This window comes from Polistes dominula, unplaced genomic scaffold (assembly GCF_049000335.1).
Source record: "Polistes dominula isolate Pdom_NZ unplaced genomic scaffold, Pdom_raw_medaka contig_12, whole genome shotgun sequence".
NCBI classification, from domain to species: Eukaryota; Metazoa; Arthropoda; class Insecta; order Hymenoptera; family Vespidae; genus Polistes; species Polistes dominula.
In genome coordinates, this window is record NW_028301116.1 from 2353019 (window position 1) to 2379510 (window position 26492).

At 23.2% G+C, this 26492-nt stretch overlaps 2 protein-coding genes and 1 non-coding gene across 4 annotated transcripts; 1 reads left to right on the top strand and 2 right to left on the bottom strand.

The window, feature by feature from the left end:
* Positions 1-1659: 1659 nt before the first annotated feature.
* LOC107070707 (uncharacterized) lies at positions 1660-2998 on the bottom strand. Its single transcript, XR_016178111.1, has 4 exons — positions 2934-2998; positions 2502-2735; positions 1947-2090; positions 1660-1828 (listed from the first exon to the last, which is right to left on the bottom strand). It is a non-coding gene; the product is annotated as an uncharacterized LOC107070707 (transcript).
* A 4165-nt stretch (positions 2999-7163) lies between these two features.
* Positions 7164-13937, top strand: trpl (transient receptor potential-like). Its single transcript, XM_015329186.2, is given in 16 exon segments — positions 7164-7513; positions 7621-7843; positions 8374-8574; positions 8793-8982; positions 9064-9246; positions 9326-9425; positions 9427-9517; positions 9633-9811; positions 9914-10389; positions 10476-10558; positions 10640-10761; positions 10847-11037; positions 11348-11538; positions 11840-12045; positions 12260-12529; positions 13059-13937. Coding segments are annotated over 16 exon segments (3303 nt in total). The 5' UTR covers positions 7164-7333; the 3' UTR covers positions 13476-13937.
* A 217-nt stretch (positions 13938-14154) lies between these two features.
* Positions 14155-22315, bottom strand: LOC107070735 (synaptic vesicle glycoprotein 2B). Of its 2 annotated transcripts, none has more exons than XM_015329200.2 (12): positions 22157-22315; positions 18934-18996; positions 18295-18456; positions 18003-18165; positions 17381-17502; positions 16934-17178; positions 16175-16332; positions 15890-16085; positions 15687-15801; positions 15215-15374; positions 14824-14951; positions 14155-14759 (listed from the first exon to the last, which is right to left on the bottom strand). In XM_015329200.2, the coding sequence occupies exons 1-12, from the start codon at positions 22179-22181 to the stop codon at positions 14689-14691; spliced, it is 1608 nt and encodes a 535-aa protein (XP_015184686.1). In that variant the 5' UTR covers positions 22182-22315; the 3' UTR covers positions 14155-14688. The 2 variants fall into 2 exon arrangements, with proteins under 2 accessions (XP_015184686.1, XP_089032937.1); XM_089176811.1 differs by lacking the exon at positions 22157-22315 and adding an exon at positions 19382-19974.
* Positions 22316-26492: the final 4177 nt, after the last annotated feature.

Here is a 26492-nt window from a genome sequence, read left to right on the forward strand (position 1 = left end):
GACAATAATTTAATAATTATAGCATATTTAATATTATTCTAATAATTGTTATTTATTATAGGTTTTTTTCTTTTGGAAAAATTTCTTTTTTTTATTCTAATGTAATTATTAGTTAAATTAAATTAATTTGTTTTTTTTTAATATAAAAATTTATTTAAGAAAAACATATTTTATACGATATATATACATATAAATTTATGTAATAGAGAGTGTACCATTTTAAATAAATTATTGATTCTTTTTTTCCTCGATTAGGTTTATTCTTCAAATTTGATCTCTAGAAATCTCAGTTTTTTATTACCTTTAAAGAAAATTCACCCCATTATTCTTAACACGAACTTTTTCTTCTTCATCTTCTTCTTCTTCTTCTTCTTTTTCTTTAATTCTTTTGACAAGAGTTGTGAATATATTTCCATATTATTTATTTTTGGTCGTTAACGTTTTCTTATTGATGAAGAACTAACAACGTTTATTTTACAACGTAAAAAAACACATCACACATAATTTAAGACAAGAATGAATAGTATAATAATTTTATTATTATTATTTTATACAATAATAAGTAGAATAAAAAAGAAATAAAGTAAAGTCAAGTATAATAATAGTCTTATACGATAGATTTGTTTTACAATAATTACTATTATAATTATTATTATTATTATAATATACTACTTTATTATTATATTATACTATATTATTATTATAATAATATTATATTATACATGAGATTATTATAAAATATTTTATAAACTATAAAAATCTTAATTATTAATCCAATCACATTCATATATCATAATTTTTATAATACAACATATAACATATTATAATGATTAAACAAATAAAATATAATAAAATATAAATACTTTACAACTATATATTATTAAATATAATTTATAAAATAAATTTATATATTTTGTTAAAAAAATAAAATAATAATATATTTATTTTATTGAAAATAAAGAAAATAACAAATGTAATATGTAATAACAATGTTTGAAATCATCGTAGGCGTTCTAATAATCTACGAACTATCATTAAAGTCGCCTACATTCGCGTTAAATTATTCTAATGTAAATTAAAGGGAAGCATCTCGAATAGATAACGTCAATATAGATTTTTTTTTTCTTATTTTTTTTTTCTTAATTTTTTATTTTCTTAATTTTTTTTTTTTCGATTTAATGGCTCAAGTAGCAGACCGTGGCCAATTTCACGCCAAGATTTTCACTTTTCACGGAGGACAAGCATGAACTTCGCAAAATTTCAACCCCGGGTGCGATCGATGTGCTTAACTGATGTCGACTTACTCAACCGATTTCTCGCTCTATCGCATTTTAAAATCAAAAAATCTTTCGTCATTGTCTTAAGAACAAAAAGAAAAAAACATTAAAAAAAGAAATTAAAAGAAAAAGAATAAATTAATGAAAAATGTTTAACAGTTATCACAAATTTAATCGAAAATTAAATTAATTTCGTTAACTTGACATATATTTATGTAATTTATCTAACTGTAAATGGTTTTTTTTTGTTTGTTTTTTTTTTATATATATAATAATATAATTTAATTTATATATAGATCATTATAATCAACAACACATTAGATTTATAATTCAATTTCAATAATCTTTGGTTTTTAAACGAGTAGGAATTTGTCGTGAATAATTTAACCTTTGTTATTCATTGAATATTTTTTTCCTAAAGATTGTCCACCCTTTTTGCCATATTTCTCGTCAAGATGATGATGATCATCATATCCTTCGGCTGATTTTTTACCCTTTTCGTCATGACTGTGATGTCCCTTCTCATATTTCGATTCTTTACCATGTTTATCCTGAATAAATCAAAATTTTATTAAAATATATTTAAAAATAAAATATTTCTTAATTTTTATTAGTTATTTCTATTAGGACAAATAAAAAGAATAATAATAATATGTTTGTTGTAAAAACCTCATCATAACCGGAATCACGGTGTCCTTTCTTTTCGTTACTTCCTTTTTTACCCTCGTGTTCTTGATAATAGCCACCATGTTTCTCTTGATCACCATCTTCGTGATACTCATCGTAAAAATCATGTTTTTTCTCATATTCATCCTAATCATAAACAAATAAATATATATTAGATTTAAATCCTTGAAAATTTATTTAATCTATAAAGAAAAAAAAGACAAATGTTGTTATATTATTGAAAATTTAAATTATATTTATATTATTAATAATAAAATGTTTATTTTCTATAAATTTATAATATTTATTTTTAAATTATATATTTATTATTTTAAATAAATTTATATTACATAAATTTTATTATTAATAATATAATATAATTTTATAATAATATAAATTAAATTAAATAATTAAATAATAAATTAAATAATATAATAATATAATATGAAATTTTATATTTTGTTATATAAATATTTATTTGTATTATATTAAAATTTATTTATTCGAAATTCTAATTGCCGAATTAAATTAGTGAAAAATTCGGAATTAAAAACATACTTTTTTAAAAATATTATGTTCCCCTTTAGTACTGTGTCCCTTTTGATGTTTCCCTTCTTCCTCAAATTTCGCTTTCTTCTCTCCTTTTACACCACTATGATGTTCACCGTAATGGCCACCCTCTTCGTGTTTTTTTTTATCATGGCCTTCCTTCTCATCATAACTATCCTCATGAGCCTCTTTGTCATGATGGCCCTTTTCTTCCTTCTCGTACTCGTGAATCTTTTCGTAACCCTTTTGTTTTTTTCGTTTTTACGAAAAATAAATTCAATCATTTTAAATAAATTGTATTTAAATTCATCAATAAATTATTAACATTATAAATAATAAATCAGAAGCTACTATTTAAATACAAATGTTAGAAAATTTAACGAAATGAACTTCATGGCTGAATTAATTGAAATTGAAAAAAAAAAAGAGTAGATGCCATACCTCGTCGTCTTTTTCTCCCTTTGATTCGTAATGTTCCTCTTCGTGTTTCAAACTGCCACCCTTTTCGATGTGTTTCTCACCACCACCATCACCACCTCCCCCACCGACGTCAGTTTCACCACCGCCTACTTGAATCAATTGCAAATAAAGCGTCTAGTTATTCGTTGTTAAAGGTGAACGTCTTTTTAAAGGAGACCATTCGATGCCCTTTAATAGTACAATTAAGGTCATCTAAAAGAGACTTTGATATTTCTTTTTTTTTTATTTCCTTTTCTAACAATTCTACATTGAATTGAAATCAATACGTTTATTGGAAACTACGGAATAAGATGATGTTAATTAATTTGTTGTCATTAAGATTTGTTTACACATTTTCATTTGTTTAAAAGTGTATTAAATAAATGATATTATATTTAAATAAAAAATTAAATAATAAAATATGAAATTAAACTATATAATAATTAAATAATAATAAAATAAAATAATAAATTAATGCGTATTAATAAATAATATTTGAAAATTTATTACTATTTTATATATATATACTATTTAAATAATATATCATTATAATAATATAATATATATATATATAAATAATGATATATTAAATAATATAATATTTATATACATAAATTAATTATTTTTATATAAATTTTAAAATAGAAATATTTATTTTTTCCAAGCACAATTTTTAATAACAAATTATTATATTTGTTATATACAAAGTATTGAAATTGTAATTTAATAATATAAATAATAATAATTAAAATAAATAATAAAATTAATTTAATAATATAAATAGAATTAAGTACCAAAATACTATCATATAATGATAGTAATATCTATTATCTAGATAGTAATATCTATTATACTATCGTATAATAATAGATAATAATATTTTCTTTTATAATAATTATTAACTATAACAATATTATAAAATTACTAACTATAATAATTAAAACTAAAAAAATATCAAAATTACAAATCAATTAAAAATTATAGTAATTTTTACGTGCCTTTATTACTAGCTGATGTTTCGAGATCATCAACGTATCTAAATGCAATAGGTCTTCTGTTAATTTTTTTCAAGGTCAACGATGTATCAATCAATATAAAAAAACACACAAATAAATAAATAAAATATTAGACATTTTGTATAAATCACGTTTACAAGTAAAGAAAATCATGAGCTAATTGTAAGTTTTAATTTGAATCTATCGCGTGATGATCTAAACGATCTACTGAAATCGGTTAGCATGATGCCACGGATTTAATATGATCGAGCTTCCTTCGATTGTCCATTTTTTTTGTCGTCCATCTTGTGGTCGAGTTCTATCAGTGTCAACTTTTTTATCAAACTATAAACAACGTCGTCTTAACTTTCTTCTTACGTTTCGATATTAGAACAAAAAAAAAATGATCAGATCATAATGGTAAATATAAATTTTATGAAAAGAAGATTAATATAAATTTTTTTTAATAACTTTCACGATTATTGGCACGCTTGTCTATCAGTTTTCAAATTTTTTTAATTCATTGATATAAATTTGTTCCATCATTTCGTAAAATTTTTTGTTCTATTAAAATATATTGACATTGAATTGCTTGTAATTTGAAGTAGGTGTACTTGAATTTATTTATATTTATATAGAGGGTGTCCCAACTAAAGAAAAACACCTAAATATATATATTTATATGTATATTAATAATATAATATTATATATATTATATAATATTATATTATTTATTTATATTATATATTATTATGTTATATTTTATAATCTAATATAAATATATAATATTATATAATATATTAAATATATAATATTATATAATATATTAAATATATATATATATATATATATATATATATATATATATATATATATATATATATATTTAATAATATAAATATTTTAAATAATATAAATAATTTATAAAATATACTTATGGTTAGAATTGTTTCAAAAAAGATATATCATGGAAAAAAAATTCTTGTGAGCCTAACTTGAGTGATACAAAACTAAAAAATACACTTTTATGTTATAAAAAAAATATCAATGACCTTAAAAACATTTTTCGTATCGTTTAAAAAACCATTGGAAATTATTTAGATATCCTGCATCAACTACAACACCCTGTATACATAATTTAATACCGACTCGTTTAAAAATGTATATTAGATTTAAAAAAAAATGTAACAACACGTAAAATCTCTGTTTAAATGGCACTTTGAGAAACCACAATATGTATTTTTAATTTCTTTGTTTAAAATCAAATAAATTCGCAAAAGTGAAAGCTGTTGACTAAAAACGTTTAGACATTTCTAAGCATGATTAAATCTATGAAGAAGGAAGTGACTCACTCGAAATTGCGATTTTATTTCAATGTAATGGGGGAAATAGAAAGAGAAAGAAAAAGAGAAAGAAAGAAAAAGAACAAAGAAATGAATCGGTTTAATGTGCATGCAGCCTCATTGACCACAAAGTGGACAATAACTTTCATATTGAACTACGTTAATTTATAATAGAAAGAAATTCATAAAATAATACAATTGATAATAAAAAGAACAAAAAAATATGCGTCATAGAAAAAGGGGTAAAACTTTAGTATAATATCATACTTTAATATAAAATTTATTTATGTTAAATTATTACAATAGTTTATCCAAATATAATCAAAATTTATTTATTATTTATTATATATATATATATTATAATTTCATTATACTTTATTATATTTATTTACTTATTTTTTATTTGGTATTTGCGGCAATGAACTTTTGAGTTTCTAATATAAATTAATAATAATAATAATATATTTATATACATTATTTATATATTAATAATTAATTATTACATATTATTTATTATATATTGTATTTGGAATTTTTATTCGATAGATTTTTGTTAATTGCATTACTTTTGAAACTACTATACCATTTAACAATTCAATTTATACACAATACGTTCTTACAAAAATTTATCAAAATTAAATAAACAACTAATGACAATATACATGTGATATAATAATTTTTTTTTATGTTTCAACTTTGACTATAATCATTTCAATATAAGTAGCCATAAAAGGAAAAAATGTTCTATAAATTCATCCCCTTATTATTTTTTTTTCAAAGCGAGGTTATACGTATTATTAAAAGAACATAAAATTTCTTTTCTTTTTTATTTTATTTTTATATTTTTCAATACTAACACAAGGAATGACAACTATCTGTCATATTTTTGCAAAGAACTTATAGAATGCACTTAACACGATCAAAATAAAATTTGTCTCCATCCACTAAAACTATCTTTGTGAATAGAAAGAGGTTAGGAATCGTACGTGAAAATATTTTCATTCTACGTTAGCTCTCTAACATTTTTCTTTTTATTTTTTATAACATATTTTCTTTTTATAACAGTTTTTTTTCATTTCTTTTTCTTTTTACTTATTCTTTTTTTCCTCTAATTTAAACATTCTTTTACATCCCATTCATACTTATAACAATACTTATTAAAAATAAACAATAATAAGAAAATACATACATTTTTGATTTAATTAAAAAAAAAGAAATCCTAATTTATGTTAACATAAAAAAACAAAATTGGATAATGTCAAAATTTACATGGTTGAATGTCAACATTTCAACATTTACCAAATACATTTATTAACCAGTTAAATGTGGCGCCCTCGTTTGAGTGCGTGTACCATTTTCTGTCCCCAGAATTGAACCATGACGAATATACTCGTCAATCACAGTTAACTGGTTAAAAATTGAATATTAAACATTAGTTTATATGAGATTATTATAATTAAATTAAAAATTAAAAAAAGAAACGTTAAAAATCTTGACAGTCTCCAATTTCAATCTTTCACTGTAACACACACATATATATATACAACATTAGTATTAATAATGAATATAATTGATAAACATGTTGAAAAATACAGTAAATAATTGTATAAATGATAAATAATCAATGAATAATTTGATGTAACTTATATTTCATTTGCAAACCAAGAATAAACCTTAGTGGTTGTAAATGCTAACAAGATATCGATAAACGAATTAGCCTGACGATGAAGACGACGACAGGAACGTTGCTGGATGCCCTATACTTGCTCATCTTAAATGTCTATGTAAATAAACAGGGTCTCGGTTAATTCCCATAATTCAATTCCCATGATCCCCTATATAATAGCGATTGTTACTGACCTCCTATTCAGACGTGTCAAAGATACGCAATTGTTCGTAACTTCGAATTCTCGTAGTTTCATCAAATTTTTACGTATATCAAAAAAAAAAAAGAGGAAGAAGATGTGCATCAGTTGGTGTACATTATTTTTCATAATTTATCCTTGACAAATTAAATAATATTTAAATAAGTTTATAATCAAACATGGGTTGTTCAAAATCTGAAAAAGACATGGAAGCACCACCTGATAAAAAGGAAAATAGTTTTATTCATCAACCCAAATCATTGAATTTGGAAGAAAAGAAATATCTTTTGGCAGTTGAAAGGGGTGATTTATCAAATGTTAAAAAAATACTTCAAGCAGCTAGCAAAGGTGAAATCAATGTAAGTTAATAAATTGTTCAATTATTAGCTCTGAAGTTTTATTTTAATTTTAATATAAATTTTGAATGTTTGTTATATTCTTTTGGATTATTATTATTACATTACAGGGTATGATACTTGACGTTAATTGCGTTGACAGTCTTGGTCGTGGTGCTATAACTTTAGCAATAGAAGCTGAAAATCTTGAAATGATTGAACTTCTCATTGTGATGGGTGTTGAAACGAAAGATGCATTATTGTATGCAATTGATAATGAATTTGTTGAAGCAACTGAATTGTTATTAGAATACGAAGAACTTATAACCGGTAATCAGATCAATGAACAAAGTGGTTAGTAATTATTTTATTATTTATAATTTTTTTTTCTAAATATTTCATCCCATTTAATATCTAAAATTGTGATAGATAGTCTAAAGCTTATAATTAATAAGGTTTTTTTTTGTTAATTGTAAATTAAAAAATTTAACATTAATGTAACATATTAAATATCTTTATTAATTTATTATATTTATTTTAAATATTTTTGTTAATTTAATATTTAACATCAACATTTTGCAATGTGATCTTTTTTATATTTTATTTTTTAATATTTATTAGTTTTTTTATGGAATTCATTTGCATCTAATATTGATAATAATCTTAACAAATTGTTTTTGTAAAATTAAACTTATATAATATTAAGTTTAATCAAAAGTTTGTGCATTTTTTAAATAATAATTTCACTCGCATATGCAAAGTAATTTTATTGACTTTAAAATATTACACCAACTGAAACAAATTATAAATTCTAATAAAAAAGTAAGATTTAAGAAGAATTCAATGATTATAATTAAATGATCATTATGTTTGATTTTAAATAGAAGAAAAAGAAACAGTTTATCATAGTTGGCAAAAAATCGATCCTGTGTCTGCTCGGTACCCAATCGACATGACGCCATTGATACTAGCGGCTCAACGTAACAACTATGAAATTCTGAAACTGTTGTTGGATAGAGGTGCTACTTTACCGATGCCGCACGACGTCAGGTGCAGTTGCGAAGATTGTCTACGTGCGACTGCAGGTCAGGAAAAATATCAATGCCATTTTTGATAAATGATATTTGCAAAAATAAAAAAAATAAACTTACTAAAAACTATGTTGTTATTTTAATAATTATTATTATCGTTAATGATCACTAGGTGACCCACTGAGACTTTCATCAACCAGAATAATAAAAAATAAATTTGATAAAAACAATGTTGTTATTTTAATAATTATTATATTGTTAATGATCACTAGGTGACCCACTGAGACTGTCATCAACTAGAATAAATGAATATAAAGCATTGTCAAGTCCAAGTTTGATATCCCTCAGTTCACCGGATCCTTTGATGACAGCATTCCAATTGAGTTGGGAACTCAAAGAATTGGCATCTGCAGAGCCAGAAAGTAAAAAAGAATATTTAGAACTTAGACGTCAAGTTGAAAAGTAAGTATAGCATTCAATTTGTTAAATATAATTTATATTTTTGAATGTATGATTTACATTTTTTTTTTTTTTATTAATTAGGTTCGCCGTCGATTTGTTGCAACAAATACGAACAACGGCAGAATTAAGTACGATATTACATTACAATCCTGAGGAGAGTAGTTTGTCGACAAAAAAATTGGCAAAACTTGAACAAGCAATACAATATAAACAAAAAAGATTTGTTGCTCATTCTCACGTTCAACAATATCTCGCTGCTATTTGGTAAAAACTTTGTTCCTTGTTTTTTTACTTTTTAATAAATTGGATTTGTAAAAATTAAATTTTTCTTTTTGTTTTTTAGGTATGAAGGTGTACCTGGATTTCGAAGAATGAGCATTCTACAAAAATTTTGGATATTGATAAAAACAGCCCTATTGTTTCCCTTTTATTGCATAGTATACTTTTTTTGCACCCAAATCAAAATTTGGACAATTATTGCGAAGACCTTTCGTTAAATTTTTAGTACATGCATCTTCTTACATATTTTTCTTAAGTAATTATATTAAATCTTTAATTTGTGACAAGTTTTAATTTGGTTGACAGTAAAAAAAGGAACAAAATATCTTCGTAGTAAAATAATTTCAATCATTTGTCTGTTTGTTTATTAGTTATACTTATCTTGGTATCGCAACGAGTTGAAGTGGAAGTGGTGAAAATTTTTGGAAATGAAGAAACTAAAAGGAATCTTGAGATAAAATTAGCAAGACAAAGAGGTGCAGCACCCTCACCCTTAGAGGGTTTTATTGTTCTGTACGTTCTTGGATTTATATGGCAAGAAACAAGAGAGGTATATCAATCAAATGCATAATAATTGTTTATTTAAAATACACACATTTTATTTTGATTAAATTTATTATTATTAATAAATATTACAACTATTAATTGACAGGTTTACGTTGATGGATTAAAAGCATATCTTCGAAATATGTGGAACTTCATCGATTTCACGAGAAATTCATTGTACATTTTGACAGGAATACTAAGAGCTGCAGCTTATTTTCGACAAAGGGCAGAAATAGCGATTGATCCATCAGCTGCATTGATACCAAGAGAAAATTGGAGTGATTTTGATCCACAATTGATTGCAGAAGGTTTATTTGCAGCAGCAAATGTATTTAGTGCTCTCAAATTGATACATTTATTTAGTATAAATCCAAATCTTGGACCACTTCAAATATCATTGGGTAGAATGGTCATTGACATTGCCAAATTTTTTTTCATTTATACATTGGTCTTGTTTTCATTTGCATGTGGTTTGAATCAATTGTTATGGTATTTTGCTGAATTGGAAAGGAAAAGGTGTTACAGTGATTTTGCTGATCCTAGTTGGGATTCGACCAGTGACGTTTGTATAAGATGGAGAAGGTACATAATAATATTCTAATATCACATGTTTAAATTGATTGGGTTTATTAAATAAACGAAATTATATACCTTTGATTGTTTAATAGATTCAGCAATTTGTTTGAAACATGTCAAAGTTTGTTCTGGGCTAGTTTCGGTGAAGTTGGTATAGACAGTTTCGAATTAACTGGTAATCAAATTTGAACTATTATCATTTAATCACTAATTTACATATTATTCGTTACGTTATAATAAATAATTATTTATGTAGGAATTAAATCTTACACAAGATTTTGGGGTTTATTGATGTTCGGTTCTTATTCGATTATCAACGTGATTGTTCTATTGAATCTTTTAATCGCCATGATGAGCAACAGTTATGCTGTCATAGAAGTACATATATTTATGAAATTATAAACAAACATTGTTAATAGTATATTGAATATTATTTTGTTTAAATGAATTCATATTTTTTTAGGAACACGCTGACACGGAATGGAAATTTGCAAGAACTAAATTATGGATGAGTTATTTCGAAGAAGGTGATACACTACCTCCGCCATTTAATATCTTTCCACCACCTAAATTGTTTCTTAAATTATGTGGTTTATCAAAGAAGAGAAAGAACGAACACGTTGATAGCACTCATCGTCGTTCACAAAATCAAAAGTATAAATTATAGTTTGTTATTTTTTATACTAATATACAATTTCATTTTGCATTTTTTTCTCGAAAGACATTTTACAACAATATTACTCATCATATAATTAATATTAATAAAATAATTTATATATTTTATTTTTTAATTATAAATTCGAATAAGATCAAAGAATTATTTTTTCTTTTTCCTGTGATTTATTTATCACTGATTTGTTTCGTATTTATAAGTTACTTGTTTACCGAATTATTCGATCGATGTCATTTAATATTCAAATTAATGTGAAAACAATGATAATAATTAATAATTATGTTATTTTAGATATGGGACTGTTATGAGAGCTTTGGTATGGAGATACGTGGTCAATTCACATTCCATGCATGAAATGGAACCAGTAACGGAAGATGACGTACATGAATTAAAATCCGACATTTCATCATGGCGTTGCGAACTTCTCGACATTTTGCATAGAAATGGCATGGATATTGCTGGAATTGATACCAAAGAGAAAAGTATACATTTTATATATAATAATTTTTACATATTTTATAATTTATTGTAAAACATTTATATATTTTAAATTATAAAATTAATTTATTATATTACATTTATTTAATAATTTTTAAAGGGAAAACAAACAGTACACATAAAGTCTGTTAAAAGTATTTATTTTATATATAATAATTTTTATATTTTATAAATTAATTATATTTATTTAATAATTTTCAATGGGATAAAATAACACATACATACACATACACACGTTCAAAGTCTACAATATTTAATATTATAACATTTTTATATGTTTAACAGCTGTGTTGGGTAAAAAAATGAGAATATGGGAAAGAAGATTGATGAAGGATTTCCAAGTATCAGGACTTTTCACTGGATCAGCAGAGGATGCTGCACAAGAAGAATTGAATCTTCTTCAACCAGCTGAAGGCGAGGATAACATTGCCAGATGGAAAAGGGTCGCTAGATTAGCGTTATTGAGATCAACTCATCATCGTTGGGGTCAAGTAAATGACAATTTCAATTTTATTTTTTTAAACACATTGGGACCTTTAAAAAATTTATTTATCTGGGAACACTGTTTACATAATTATCATAATTATTTTCACATTATCAATCTGATCCAAAAATCTGTCCCCAAAGATCCCAATAATGTTAAACATCAAATAATATCATTTAATATAATTTTATTAATTAATAAAACAAATATATTGAAAATAGGTTGTAAATAGTGCGATTAGAAGTTCCCAAATTGGTAAAAGCAATAGCAGAGTATCTTTGCAAAATCAACAAAGTTTAAAAAAAGCCATAGAACAAGCAAGAAAATTGACAGCAAAAGCACCAACACTTCCGATTCCACAAATACAATTACCAAAAAGTACGGAAACCACTATACTGCATGTACTTCATGATATTGTTGAAACTGATAATTCTGTTAAAAATGATGTACCTGTATTAACAGTAACGTACGATTCAGATCCACCTGATCAGGTAAGTTAAATTTTTCCTTGATTATAAAATATATTATTTATTGTACAAAATTAAAATTTAATTTTAAAGGATAACACAGTAAACAATTAATTACAGCATACTAATTTAGTATCCTATTTTTTAATTAAATATTAGGTCTACCGGAAAAATCTGTCCGTTCAAACAAATATTAGTTCAATTTTTCGTCATTAGGGGTAAATCCCCATTTCTTCAAATGGAATATACAAATTGCCACCATGTTGGCAAGAGTTCAAAAGTAATGAAATTAATTAATTGTTCAAATTATGAATAATTGATTATTTTATTTTATGTTTTAAAATGGACAGAATTTTCCGGTAGACCTAATATTATATAACTTTTTGTTTTGTTTATGAATTATTATTCAATTCTTAATCAAATCTGATTTAAATACTCAATTAAATTCATACTAAATATTAATAAAACAAACCAATTAATTAATCTAACTTTATTATGATTAAGCTACTAAAAAATCAAATGGAATAATAATTTTGAATTTACAATTTGACAGCAAACGCAGGCAATTTCAACTGTCGGTTACATCGATGAAAAATCCAAACGAAATTATCAACCTGTTATACCTGCTCGATCACCTCAAAACACCTCAAACGTAATAATACAAGGGAAGATACAAATGAAAAAAGATGTTGTCAAAGGAATGTTAAATTCACCAAAAAGTAATCCAAATAAACCTAAAGATAATTTGGTAGTAACTAATGCTAGTAATACTGGAGATTCTGGAATGATAAAATTACGATCTAAATCTCCATTGAGTCCTAGAAAAATCATTGATAATACAACGATTATGATGAATAAATCTGATGGTAAAAGTCATAAGGAAGAAGATAAACAGAGATTGGTTAACATAATGCCAAGGTCACCACGTTTTGCTACAAGTAGATCACCCAGAAAAGGTGGATGGCTTTAAAAATATATTTTTATTTTAAGAATAGTTTTATTTGGTTTTTTAATTTTTTTTATCGTATCTGAAATATTGTTATACATTATTATTTATTATTTATTTTTTTTAATTATATTTTTATTTATTTTATTATACATATATAATATATTATTTAAATATATTTGCTTATTGAACGAAAGATACAAGATCAAAATAAATTTATTAATTATTATTCATTTTACTGATAATAAAATTTGAAATAAATTTTAATCAGTAAAATAAAACTATATATGAATAATTAATGTAAATTTTGAAAATAATTCTATGCAAAACTATCGAGTATTTTCGATGAATATTTTATTCCAACTTCTTGCAAAATTCTTTATTTTTCATACTGTTCGAAAATGAACAATCTACTTCAGCTTATGTAACTTTGAAGATAAATTGTGATAAATAAGATGAAGATAAAATATCTCGAAAAATTATTAATCGATTTGTATACGATTGATTTATTTACATTATTGAATAATATTCATTTATTCATACGATAATAAAGTACGTTGTTTCACTTAATTTCTCGCTTCAATGTTTTTTTTTATCCATATTTTTTTTTGTTTCTTTATTTTTTTATTTGTATTATCATTTCTTTTTTTTTCTTTTCTTTTTTTTCTTTTTCTTAAAAAATACATTAAATTGTTATACTATCAATACAATTCTATTACAATTAATATACGAAACATTTACATCGATATAAACAAATGATTTACATTTCTCGAATGAATAATTAACAAATGTAGGCTCCGTGAAATTTCGTTAAAAAAAAAAATAATAATAATAACAATAACAATAATAAACCTCAATTTTTAAGCGCTTTCTCGTTTACTTACACGTGTATAAATATTTTTAATATATTTATAATATTTATTACATTATTATATACCTATCTGTATATATACACATGTATATTATAACTTTATATATTAAAATAAATTCACCTAATGATGGTTATAACCGATTAAAGAAAAATTTTCTTAATAATTAATATGAACGAACTTATTTACACGATGAAAGTGATCGATAAAGTGATCGATAATATCGACCTTGTTTACTTATATAAACAAATAAACAAAAACAAAAAAAAGTAAATGAGGAGCAAGAAAAATTTTGACGTGTGCGTTATTTATATTTAAATAAATAAATTTATCGATACGAGGTTAAAAATCCCACATTAAGTCCCATTTCATGGAATTTCTTTTGGTTTTTTCTTTATGGCAGGTTTTCGTGGTAAAAGTATGACCAATGCAGCAGCAACTAAAAAATATTGTTTTGAATTTTTTTTCTTTAAAAATTATTTAAAATATATTTTTATACTTACATAAACAAGCCGAACCAATCATAATAAAAGGCCCAAAACAAGATAATCCAAACAAAACTGGGAAAAGAAGATTACCAATCACAGCACCGCATCTTCCAACTGTCATGGCTGTACTAACTGCCATAGTTCTAAACAGACAATTATTTAAACATTTTTAATTTATTTATACATTCATTTGAATAAGAATTTAAATTATATACATCATTTATAACATTTAATTAATATTTTATTTAAAATTTTTATTTTTTTCTGCATTTATAGGTTAAAGTAAGTTATTAGGTTAATGTTATCGGTGATATAGAAAGGGTTGCATGAATTTAGGCGCACTATAAATTTATCAAATAATATTAGAAATGATTGAATATACAATTTGTTAGTTATAATGAATAACCTTAGACACGTTGGGAAATTATCAACGATTATGTTGACCACCGCAGCACCACCGATACTCGACATTGCTACAAATACAGATGACAATCCTAATATTCCATTAGTATCATTAGTCCAATACAATGATCCACAACAAGCAGCTGCCACGAGGAAACATATTGCTAAAAATAAAACATAATTATTATTAATAATTTTTCAGAATTTTTAGAATTAAATTAAATTAATAATCTCATACTCAATAATCATACATAATCAAATTTATAATCTCATGAAAAATAAAATCATTAAGAAACAAAAAAAACTATTTTCCTAAATCGTATGATTACTAGATAAAAATTGTTTACTTTAATGTAGTAAAAATATTTTTAAATAATATCAAATTAATTTGATTAATTTTATTCTTTCACGAATTAAGGTTACTTACGCATAAGTAACATATTATATATTTTTTTTTGTTTCTATTTAAAAAATACCCATTAATTTTTTCTTTCCAACGATGGTTATCAATGAGCCAGCCAAGGTGTAACCAATGATACCGGTAAGTGCGATGACTATAGAATTCACGAACACAGTAGAATTTAGTTCTGTCTAATGAAATTAAAAAAAGAAGTAATTAAATTATTAATTAATATATTTAATTAATTAAATATATTAATTATTTAATAATAAAAATTACCGAAACACAATCGACGATGGTATTAGCTGTTTTATTTACAATGGTAGTAACATTATCATTATTATTTTCCGTAGTATTAAATATATAACAAAAAGATGGTCGAGAACCTACTTGATGATCTGTTTCAACGTGATTGATTTTATAACTTTCTATCAAAGAAAATAATTGTGGCATCCATAATCTCAAAGAATTTGATCTGTATTAAATAATTAATTATTTATTATTATATATAAATTTTTATTTATTGTTAATAGATTTATATTAATAATTTATGTTTGTACTAACCCTATCGTAGCACCAAGTTGAATCAAAGATATGACTATGAGTTTAAACACGTTTGGTGGTAAAAAAAGTGGTTTGATTTGTGCCCATGATGATTGTACTTTTTCTTTCCATTTATCACCACATGATTTTACTGAATACTCGTCCTCTAGATCCCTTATCTATTAATAAATCATCTTGATATTAACAAAACTAGCAATGAATGATTATCTTATAAGATAGTAACATGTTTTATTGGATGTATGTAAATATTTTTAACGATTCAACGCTTTCGTCATGTCACAAAGTGATCATAAAACTATCAGTCCATATCAAATTTATTTCTTTTATTAAATAATCATTATGTTTATGTTGAAAAATCAATTATTATCACACAATGTTTCGACAGATTATAAATTATGTAATGAAAATGAGAAAAATAGTGAATATAATTGTAATTAGTAATGAAATATTATTATAAATCGAATAGATTTGATTCATATATGTTAAGTTGTTTTTAACTTTTAATAACTTTTATTTAAATTAAAATAATTACTTAAAAAAAACTAATTACTTTAAATTAACTGAATATTCTACTAAATAAATTGTTATTACGTATAACGAATAATAACTGTGATTAAAAATTAAAATGACAAAATTATTTCGAAAGATATAATTTATAAAATAAAGTATTAATGTATTATTAATTAATTATATATAACTTATATTATATTATTATTAATTAATTAATATAATTTAATATATAATATTTTTCTAACATACAAGATAAGTATCTGCCGGTTTTCCAGTATTGACTGAATAGATTTTCTTAAAAATTTCCAATGCTTCATCACGACGACCTTTCAATAAAAGAAATCGTGGACTTTCGGGAAAAAAACAAATAGCAAAGCATGCCAAAAATGATGGTAAAGAACAAATTGCTAAAAATACTCTCCAAGATTTGATTTCAACGAAACCATGTATAATACTCCAATTCCATTTTTTGGGTAAAATTAACCATGCTATACCTGTGTTACAAAAAATAAAACAGATTAAAAAATAAAATTAACAATAATTCATCCAATTAATTTATTATATTATTATCATTAAATTATTAAACACGAATAATTATAAAAATTCAGAAAAATCATCTGTTAATCTTCGAAAGATTAAAGTAATGTTTTATTATATTTTAATATATTGTTATTAACAAAATTCTTAATAACTTACATGGCAAGGAAATATTTCCAAATGAAAAATAAACACCTAACCACATGTAAGTACGTGAACGATGATTTTCATCATGTACTTCAGCCAAATATGACATCAAAGCTGCATAAGGACCGGATATTCTGCAATTTAATGAATAGATAAGCATAACTAAAAATTCAATAAATTATCTCAAACAATCTTATCTTGGGAACGGATAAAAAAAATTGTTTATACATAAATATATATTATATATGATATTATATTTTTTACAGGAACATCTCCTGTTACGAAAATTTTCACAATTTTCCTATCACATACAAAATATTATTTAAACGGATTTTGAACGGGATTTGGTTTTTTTTTTTAACAAATATTAATCCCCTTAATTATGCCAATTAAAAAGAAGAAAAAAAACCAATTAATCATAGTACTTATTTTAAACGAGTATTATTAATAAAAAAAGTATCATCGTCGAATAAAAATAAAGAATTCAATTGAAAAAGTTGGCATGGTTAGTAAATGTTTGTTAGAAAAATGTTTATTATCAATTTTAACAAAGATAAAAAATTAAAAATTAAAAAAAAGAAATCGTACAGATATTTTTGTCTGTGCTTATTTTTTTTCGTATTCTTCGACTTACATAGATCCTTCCAAAAATTTGAAAAGTATTAAAAGCCACGATCTGTGAGAGAAACACGTGGCTAATGTGATAAAACCAGTTAGCATGTATCCATAAAACATAATTTTTTTCCTTCCATAAGTGTCAGCCATAAATCCCCATAGAAAATTAGTACTGATCATACCTACAAATCAAAATCATACTTAATTAACAAACCTCATTTGTTATCATTGAAACATATTCGATATCATTGAATTATAAACAATGAATATTATTAATTTAAAAAAACGAATTACGTTAATTCGAGTACCACCTGCAAAGGACATGGAATTGAGTAGTCCTTTATCAATCATGGTTAGTTCAAGATCACATTCCGCTGATGGTAAAACATAGGCTGTCGATGAAGATGAAAATATGCTGGCAAAACTAGCTGGCAGTATAGCCAGTAGTAATAAATAATTGAATTTTCCATAACCTAAGAATTTAATAAATAATACAAAATATATTCAACATATATATATAGTCACATATCATCCTTTGACCAATCTAATTGGTTTCAAAGTTCGGAGATTGATTGTCCATGAACAAAATTGAAAACAAATATGTATATTTTATTAAAAATATAATTTTATAAATTATATTAATCTATTTATATAACATAAATTACATTTATGTATTATTTATATATTAATGTAATTTATAAGAATTATATTTTTAATATTATAGAATCTAATGATTACTATACCATATGGTATAGTATCTTATTAGTTACATACTTTACATTTATGATTATATGTAAGTGTATACAATTAGAAATTTCTCCGAATGATTTGAAAGTACACAAGAGAAAGGTGAAAAGAAAGTTTAGATCATAGATAATAATAAATAATAATAATAAAAAAAATATATATGTATATAAATTAATAGGAAGAACAACGTTTAAATTACTTACCTGATAAGCATATCGCACGTTCAAAATCTGCTGGTCCAGAATCCGCAGAATTCACGTCCTCACCTTCAATTTAGAAACAAACGAACGGGCATAATGTAATAAAATCAAATTAAAATAACAAAATGGCAAAACGCTTGACGTGTTTGAGAAAAAATCAAATTCAAAGTAAACAAAAAAAAAGTATTCTTCCTTAAGAAGATTCTTTTGCAATTGTCGATTGAAATACAACCATAATGTGTTAAATAAAAAATTGATATAATCAAAATAATATTTTATTATTTTAATACTCAAAAATATTTTTCTTCTTTCTTTCTTTGTAAAATAAATTTATATATCTTTTTAAAATATAAATATAATTTTTTTTATATATAAGTACGAATTTTTTGTCATATTAACAAAGATAGTTAAAATTATAGTTTTAGAATTAATAAAAAAAAATATAACCTACTCTTCATGCGTTTGTAATAAAATATCGATAACATTTGGAGAATCCTTCTATGAACCATTGTAATCTTCTTGTTTAACCAATATATTTAATTTTGTTCCTTAACAAATTCTTTAGATTTCAACATTAAAAATTGACAAAATTGTTCTCTGTTGAATTTACGATATTTCAAATCTTAAAATCTAATTTTCTACACCCCGAAAGAGAAAGAAAAGAAAATTTTAAAATATCATATACGAGATTAAAATTTGATTTCATTTATCAAAAATAAAATAACAAAATTCACGTGATCATACAAAATATAGAATATTATTGTTCACACCTTCACGAATATTACAACTAATTTTTATTATACACCTATCGAAATATTTTTCTTCACACAAAACACATATTTTTTATATTATATTTCTTATTTCCCAAATTAAACACCATAAATAATTGAAAATTAAAAATATATATTCTTTGCTTTTCAACTTTAATTATTGTTTTCTACTTTCTGTACAATATTTCAAATATTTATTAAAAAAATTGTCTTCACTCTTTCTTTTTCACTTTTCATCAACTTTTCGATAAATACAATATTAAATTTATATTTCGATAATAATTTCATTCGATGGATAATATACGTAAAACGTGTAAGATTAACTTCTGAATCACGGTTGACTGAAATGATTGATTCAATATTAGAAAAGGATAGAAGAAGATCGTCCTAGGATCATATTTATGATCTCTAAAATTTGTTTTTCTTCGTTAAATTTATATCTGTAATGTAAATATATTATTATACATGATAATAACTATATTTAGATCATTTCAATTATATTATACGAAATTCTTCTGAAACAATCACACACACACACACATCATATCTTTTCAAAGGTATTTATAAATATTTTTAATTTTAATGTTTTTTTTTATTAATAAAAACACAAATAAGTTTCGTGTAAGATTAATATAAATTATAATGTGTTACTTATATCATGGAATAAAATTATTAAAAAAAAAGAGAAATATTTTTAAAATACACGCGGAAGCTGTATAATTCTATTCGTATCATTATCATTCAACAACTACATGATTAATTTCTTCATACGACAGATAGAGTCCTTATTAATTATCATTTCTTCTTTCTTTTCTTTTTTACGTACTTTTTTAAATATCGATTCAAGGTAATCAATTTTTATCGTAACAATACGGAGAAAGGAGAAAGTATACTTCGTTATTTCGTAGAATCCTTTTCTGCGAATAATAAAAATGCATAGAGGAAAAAAAACCACATTTCAAGCCTCTCCCTCACTCACCCTCACTTCATTCCTCTTCTTTCTATCAACTCACACGTAAAATCATTTTCAATATATGTCGATAAATATGAATACTTCCAATATTTCACATATTTCTGTCATTCGTGGATATCTATATCTTTTTTTTTATTTTAAATTCTCGGAATAATTTTATCTCTCGTATTTAAAAAATTATACATTTTATTCATATTACGATTTTCGTTTTGTTAAATAAAACAAACAAGGGGTAGTTTAAATTACATAATTATCAAATATAACTTCAGATTAAAGTAAACTTGCTCAAATATAATTTTTTAATACAAAGAAATATGTTTCCAAGGATTTTCTATTGAGTAATAATTTAGAAATACAATTTTTGTTTTGTTTGTCTTTATATTTAAATTTAATTGAAATAAAATAAATATTTTTATAATATTATTTTTAATTATTTTAATTAATAATTAAAATAAATTTAATAAATAAAATTAATAAATAAAAAATATTTTAATTTATAAAATTTAATTAAAATTAATTACGTTTAATTAATTTATTATATTAACACCAATTATAATGTGGGGCTAGTAATTTTGTTTAAAATTATTTGCATTGAGTAATAATTTAGAAAAATACTGTTTTTTGTTTATTTAAACATAATTAATGCCAATTAATGTGTAGGACGAATTAATTTGTTTAAAATTAAACGAAACAATTTTTAAATTATAATCTTACAGGATAATACATTAAATTAAAAATAAATCCATCTATAATAACATTGATCCTGAAGTATGTTTTTCAAGGACACATTTCTTGAGTATCAATGTAAAGTTATTGTTCGTTGTTCATTTTTAAATGTTAAATAAAAAGTTATTTTTCATTAATAATTGTAAACGTTGTACGTGAGATTTTTTCAAAATATTCAAACAGATGAGATTTAAAATTTCTCGCATTGACTTCATAATTTTGAATTATTGAATAAACTTGTCACACGATGTAAGTACCACGACGTGACAAGTGAAAATTAGATAGTAAGAGAACAATTGAAATTTGTTTCTTAGAAAACACAAGTATCATTCTTATTTTCTTATGTGTCATCAAACGAAATTGTCAGATTTAAATGGAATTATGTATTGACACGCAGATAATAAATGCCTAGGTATATTTTTAATGTATTATTTATAAGTGTTAATTTTTCTTTTATATTTTTTGTTTCAATTATAAAAAATATTTCACGTAAAAATTAACTCCTATATTTACACATAATATAAATACACATTTAATATTACAATAATTAGTAAATAGTATACCTAATAAATATATTTTATTAAGATAATATTTTTAAAAGTAATTCTTTTAAAATATAATCTAAAAGCAAACTAATTTCCAATAAAATAAATATTTAATACCATTTAAATCTAACAACAAATTTTCATGTTACTGTCATAAAATTTTTATGACACTAAGTGTTATTATTTAAAAAAATAAATAGTATAACACTTGCCTTTGGGTTGCACCACAGAAGTCATTAAATATATCCTTTCGTACGAAAGTTAGTTTAATCCTCGTCAAACGTTCAAACGTATCCAACACTTTTCTTTGATCATACCAGTCAAACCGTTTGTTTCATATTAAAAGCATGCTCGCATATAAAAGCAACTTGCAATGAGTAATCCTGAGGTAACGTGAATGTTCAACGGTAGGGGAAAAACAGGTTGCAGAAATAATATAATAATTGATACAAATCGAAGAGGGAAGAATTTTGGTTAATTCATCTACTCATTATTCCTACCATCCTCCTTTTCCCTCCTCAAAAATAATCAAACAGGAAAAAAATAGATAGAAACGTATAATGGAGGGGTTTTCGAACGATTTGACAAAATCATTAGAATGTTTTATTTAAAAAAATGTAATTTTAAGATGATTTGAAAGTATAAAAAGTTTTACAGGATGATTTGAAACTATAAAAGGTTATACAGGATGATTTAAAACTATAAAAAAAGTTATACAGGATGATTTGAAAATGTTTTTTTGTTATCCTGGAAATATAAGACTCTGTGATTGTATTATTAATTTAATTATATATGTATATTGATGATTATGGTAATGGTTACAAAATTAAAATAATTAATTTTTGTAATATAATAAATTATATTATGTCTTTTATTACTTTCCCTTTTTATATGTTCTAAAATTATTTCTCTACGAACACCTTAACACACTTATATTTATATTAATATTAAATTAATTTAAATTATATTACTATTAAATTTAATTAATTTAATTTATATTGATATAAAATTATTATTATTTTATGTATTTAAATTATATTAATATTAAATTTTTTAAATTTTATTTATATTAATATAATATTGTGTGTATATATATATATATATATATATATATATATATATATATATATATATATATATAATATTAAATTTAATATATATGATATTATATATAAAATATGTATTATTATATTATATATAATTTATTATTATACTACCAAAGAGAGATAAAGAATATAATTAATTTTATTAATATCATTAAATAAATTTTTTTACATTTTTTTTTACTTACACCATTTTTATTAATTATTATTATATGAAGTCATATTTATAGTATTTATTATTATTAGTATTATATTTTATAGTATTATTGTAATCAAAATTTGTCAATATTTCCTTACAACGTGCAAAATATATAAATATATTATTCTTTTTTAAAAACAAAACTCGAAGTAGTCCTATTTAGTTGATCACAGGTGGTTCCTGTAAAAATATATTCTAAAAAACGACAATTATCTTTGTCGTCGTCGTTGTTGGATATGTATATTTCTATTTCCTTTCAACATTTATATATTTTTATAAGATCAAAATTATCCCACGTAAAATTAATCATATGAAAATAAAATAAAAAAATTATAAATAAAATTACACAATATTTTCGATCAATCATCTGCCAGTACTTACGTTTAGCATTCATGTGTGTGTTCCTATTTCCCCAAAAGTAAAAAAAGAAAAAAAGCACCAATGATCAACTTTCTTGGAAACAACAATTTTCTTAACTATACTTTAATTTATCTTAATTTCTTCGAAAAAAAGGAAACTAATGAAACTAAACAATAAATAAAAACACAAAAATGAAACACTCGCGTACACGTATGTTTCGTATGCATAAGTTTTTATCCGAATGAAAATTTTGTGTCTGTTCACGAATGGTAGACAGACGACTATAAAAGTAATGTTCAAATGAATGATTTTACGGGCCTTATGTACGCATACCGCTAAGACAAACTAAACTGTTTTGCGTATCACAAAGCTCTAAAATAACAATAGAGATAACACCAGGTATTTGTCAGTGTTAAGAACAAGGGCCCATTCTCTATCTATTATTAATTAGTCAAACATTAAAAAAAAAAAGATACACTGGTTAATCAGTTTAACTACCTGACATTATTGTTTATTCCCTTTAGAAACTTAATCCGAATCCACCTATGCAAATATAGCATTTTATCAAATTTCGTTTATATAAAGAATAATATAAGCTATTTATTTTTTTTTTAAGTTTATTATCTAATAGATAATATCTAGGATTTCTTTTTTGTTTATCAAACTAACGACAACTGAAGATTATTTCCGAAACTAAACTTCAATTGAAGAGTTGTATTGAATTTTTTTGTTTTCTTTTAGATTTAATATGGTTGCTTCCTAAAGATTTGTTATACTTATGAACAATAAATTCTTTATTGTTTAATTATTATATACTAAACTCGAATCAGAAAATAATCTAGTTATTAAACTAAAAACTAAATATAGATACACACTTATAATCTATCAATAAATCAATATTTAGAAAAGATATGCTACTATGATCATTCTATGTAATACCTAACTTTATTAATATATGCATCGAAACATAGGTGCATATAAACTATAATTATTTGATAAATGAATTGTTTATTTTATATTATTTTATAATTTCATTTATTACTTTATGAATGAATTATAAATTTACCCAGTAAAATTATTACATCCATGTTTGTGATATTTCTCACATGATGAGTAAATCAATAACTCAAAAAAAAAAAAATAATTAAAATGATGTTAATTTATAATATTATAGAAATATATGTTAGATTTATTTTATTAATACTCCCATTGTTACATATAACAACCAATTATCATTTCATTTTTAATTATGATGTCTTGTTTATTCGTATGAGGTTATGTAATTACCGTTAAAACACGGAAATTATTCGAATAATTCTAAATTACGTGGAATTTCTCTTCAATAAATTTCGTATGAAAATGATAATAATCAAAAGAATTAGGAAGAAAGTATAATTACATGATGTTACTTCCTAAACTAACCTAACCCTACTTTATCGATTAAATCTTATTCTATCATCGTAATACGTGAAAATGAAATAAAAACGAATGAAATAAAATAAGATAAAATTCTTCAAAAATTATTATTCATGCATTTATTGATGTTTTCAAAAAGAAGAAGAAGGAGAAATCAAGAAAAAAATAATTCCACATGCAACGGTAAATTTCCAAAGTTTATTTCCCCCTTGTCAGATTGTCGAAGCAAATGTATATAAATACATATATCTGCGTGTAAAAAAAAAGATGTCAAAAGAGAAGATACGCATTTTTTTTTTTTTTAATAGCAGATATTTCGTAAAATTGAAACATTTCGTGTGTACTAAAGAAACCACGTGTGTGCAATAAGTGGAATTAGTCACACAAATTGACTCGTGAATTTCCATTGAAAAAAATTCATCTCACCTTTCGTATTTTCAAAGATTTTATTAACCTGTAATCATTCAACGTGTTTATAAGATCTTTCTATAATCTGTAAAAATTATTTACAACCTAAGATTAACAATGAGTGAGGAAAAATAAAAACATAAGAAAATCATTGACAAAACAAATAAATTCAAATTTTCCCGCGTAATTTTAAAACTGTATGTGGCGGCAAATTTAAATTAAAATATGAAATTTATATGAATTTTAGATTGCGTAGTTTTTGAGATTATCTATTGAATAGATTTCATTTGTTTTCTTTTTCATATCGTATCGTAATCGTGATATATTGATAATAGGATAAAACAAATAAAAAAACAAAAAACAAAAAACGTTTAACGTGTACATCGAGTAATACTTATCTTAAGAATGTTTCCAAAGTGAGAAGGGGTAATGGAAAATTTACCGATTCTTTGTTATAAATACTGCAACTCGAGACAAGGTCTTCGTTCATATCGACTGTAATTTTTTTTTGTTTTTTAATATGATCCAATTTGATTTTTTGTAAATCAATTTCATAGAAATTTTTGTTGTTCTTTGAAATTTGTCATCATTAAAAATTTCCTTGTTCTTTAATACATAAAATAAATAATATGAATAAATTAATACATGAATTAATAAAATGAATTAATACATTTAAATAATAAAATTAATACATAATAATAAATATTATTAATTATCGTATTTAATCCTAGAAAATTTTTTTTCAACACCTACGTAAAATATAATTATACTTATCACGTACACATATATTGTTAAAGTTTCATAAAAACAAATATGTAAACATACTTGACATCTGAAACAGATATTGCATCATCCGTATTCATCGATTTCCTTTCTTTTTTATTTTTTCTGCCCTGTTTTTACCTTTTTCAATATATAATAACGGTCTACCACACCCTTTATAATCATTATCATAATATAAATTATTGATATAACATACTTCGTAAAAAATACACTTTTTCATGAGACATAATAAGTCATAAAATATAATTAACAAAAAATAAAGAAACCTAGATACCTTTC

What these genes read in the sequence shown, in the direction of transcription:
- LOC107070735 (XM_089176811.1), bottom strand. Translation starts at nt 19,439, where the DNA reads ATGGTTCATAGAAGGATTCTCCAAATGTTATCGATATTTTATTACAAA. An exon ending in ACGTGCGATATGCTTATCAG is followed by an intron (nt 18,457 to 18,933) that starts GTAAGTAATTTA and finishes TTAAATTCTTAG; the next exon opens with GTTATGGAAAATTCAATTAT. An exon ending in TGGAAAGAAAAAATTAATGG is followed by an intron (nt 15,375 to 15,686) that starts GTATTTTTTAAA and finishes TTTTATTTTTAG; the next exon opens with CAATATGTTTCCTCGTGGCA.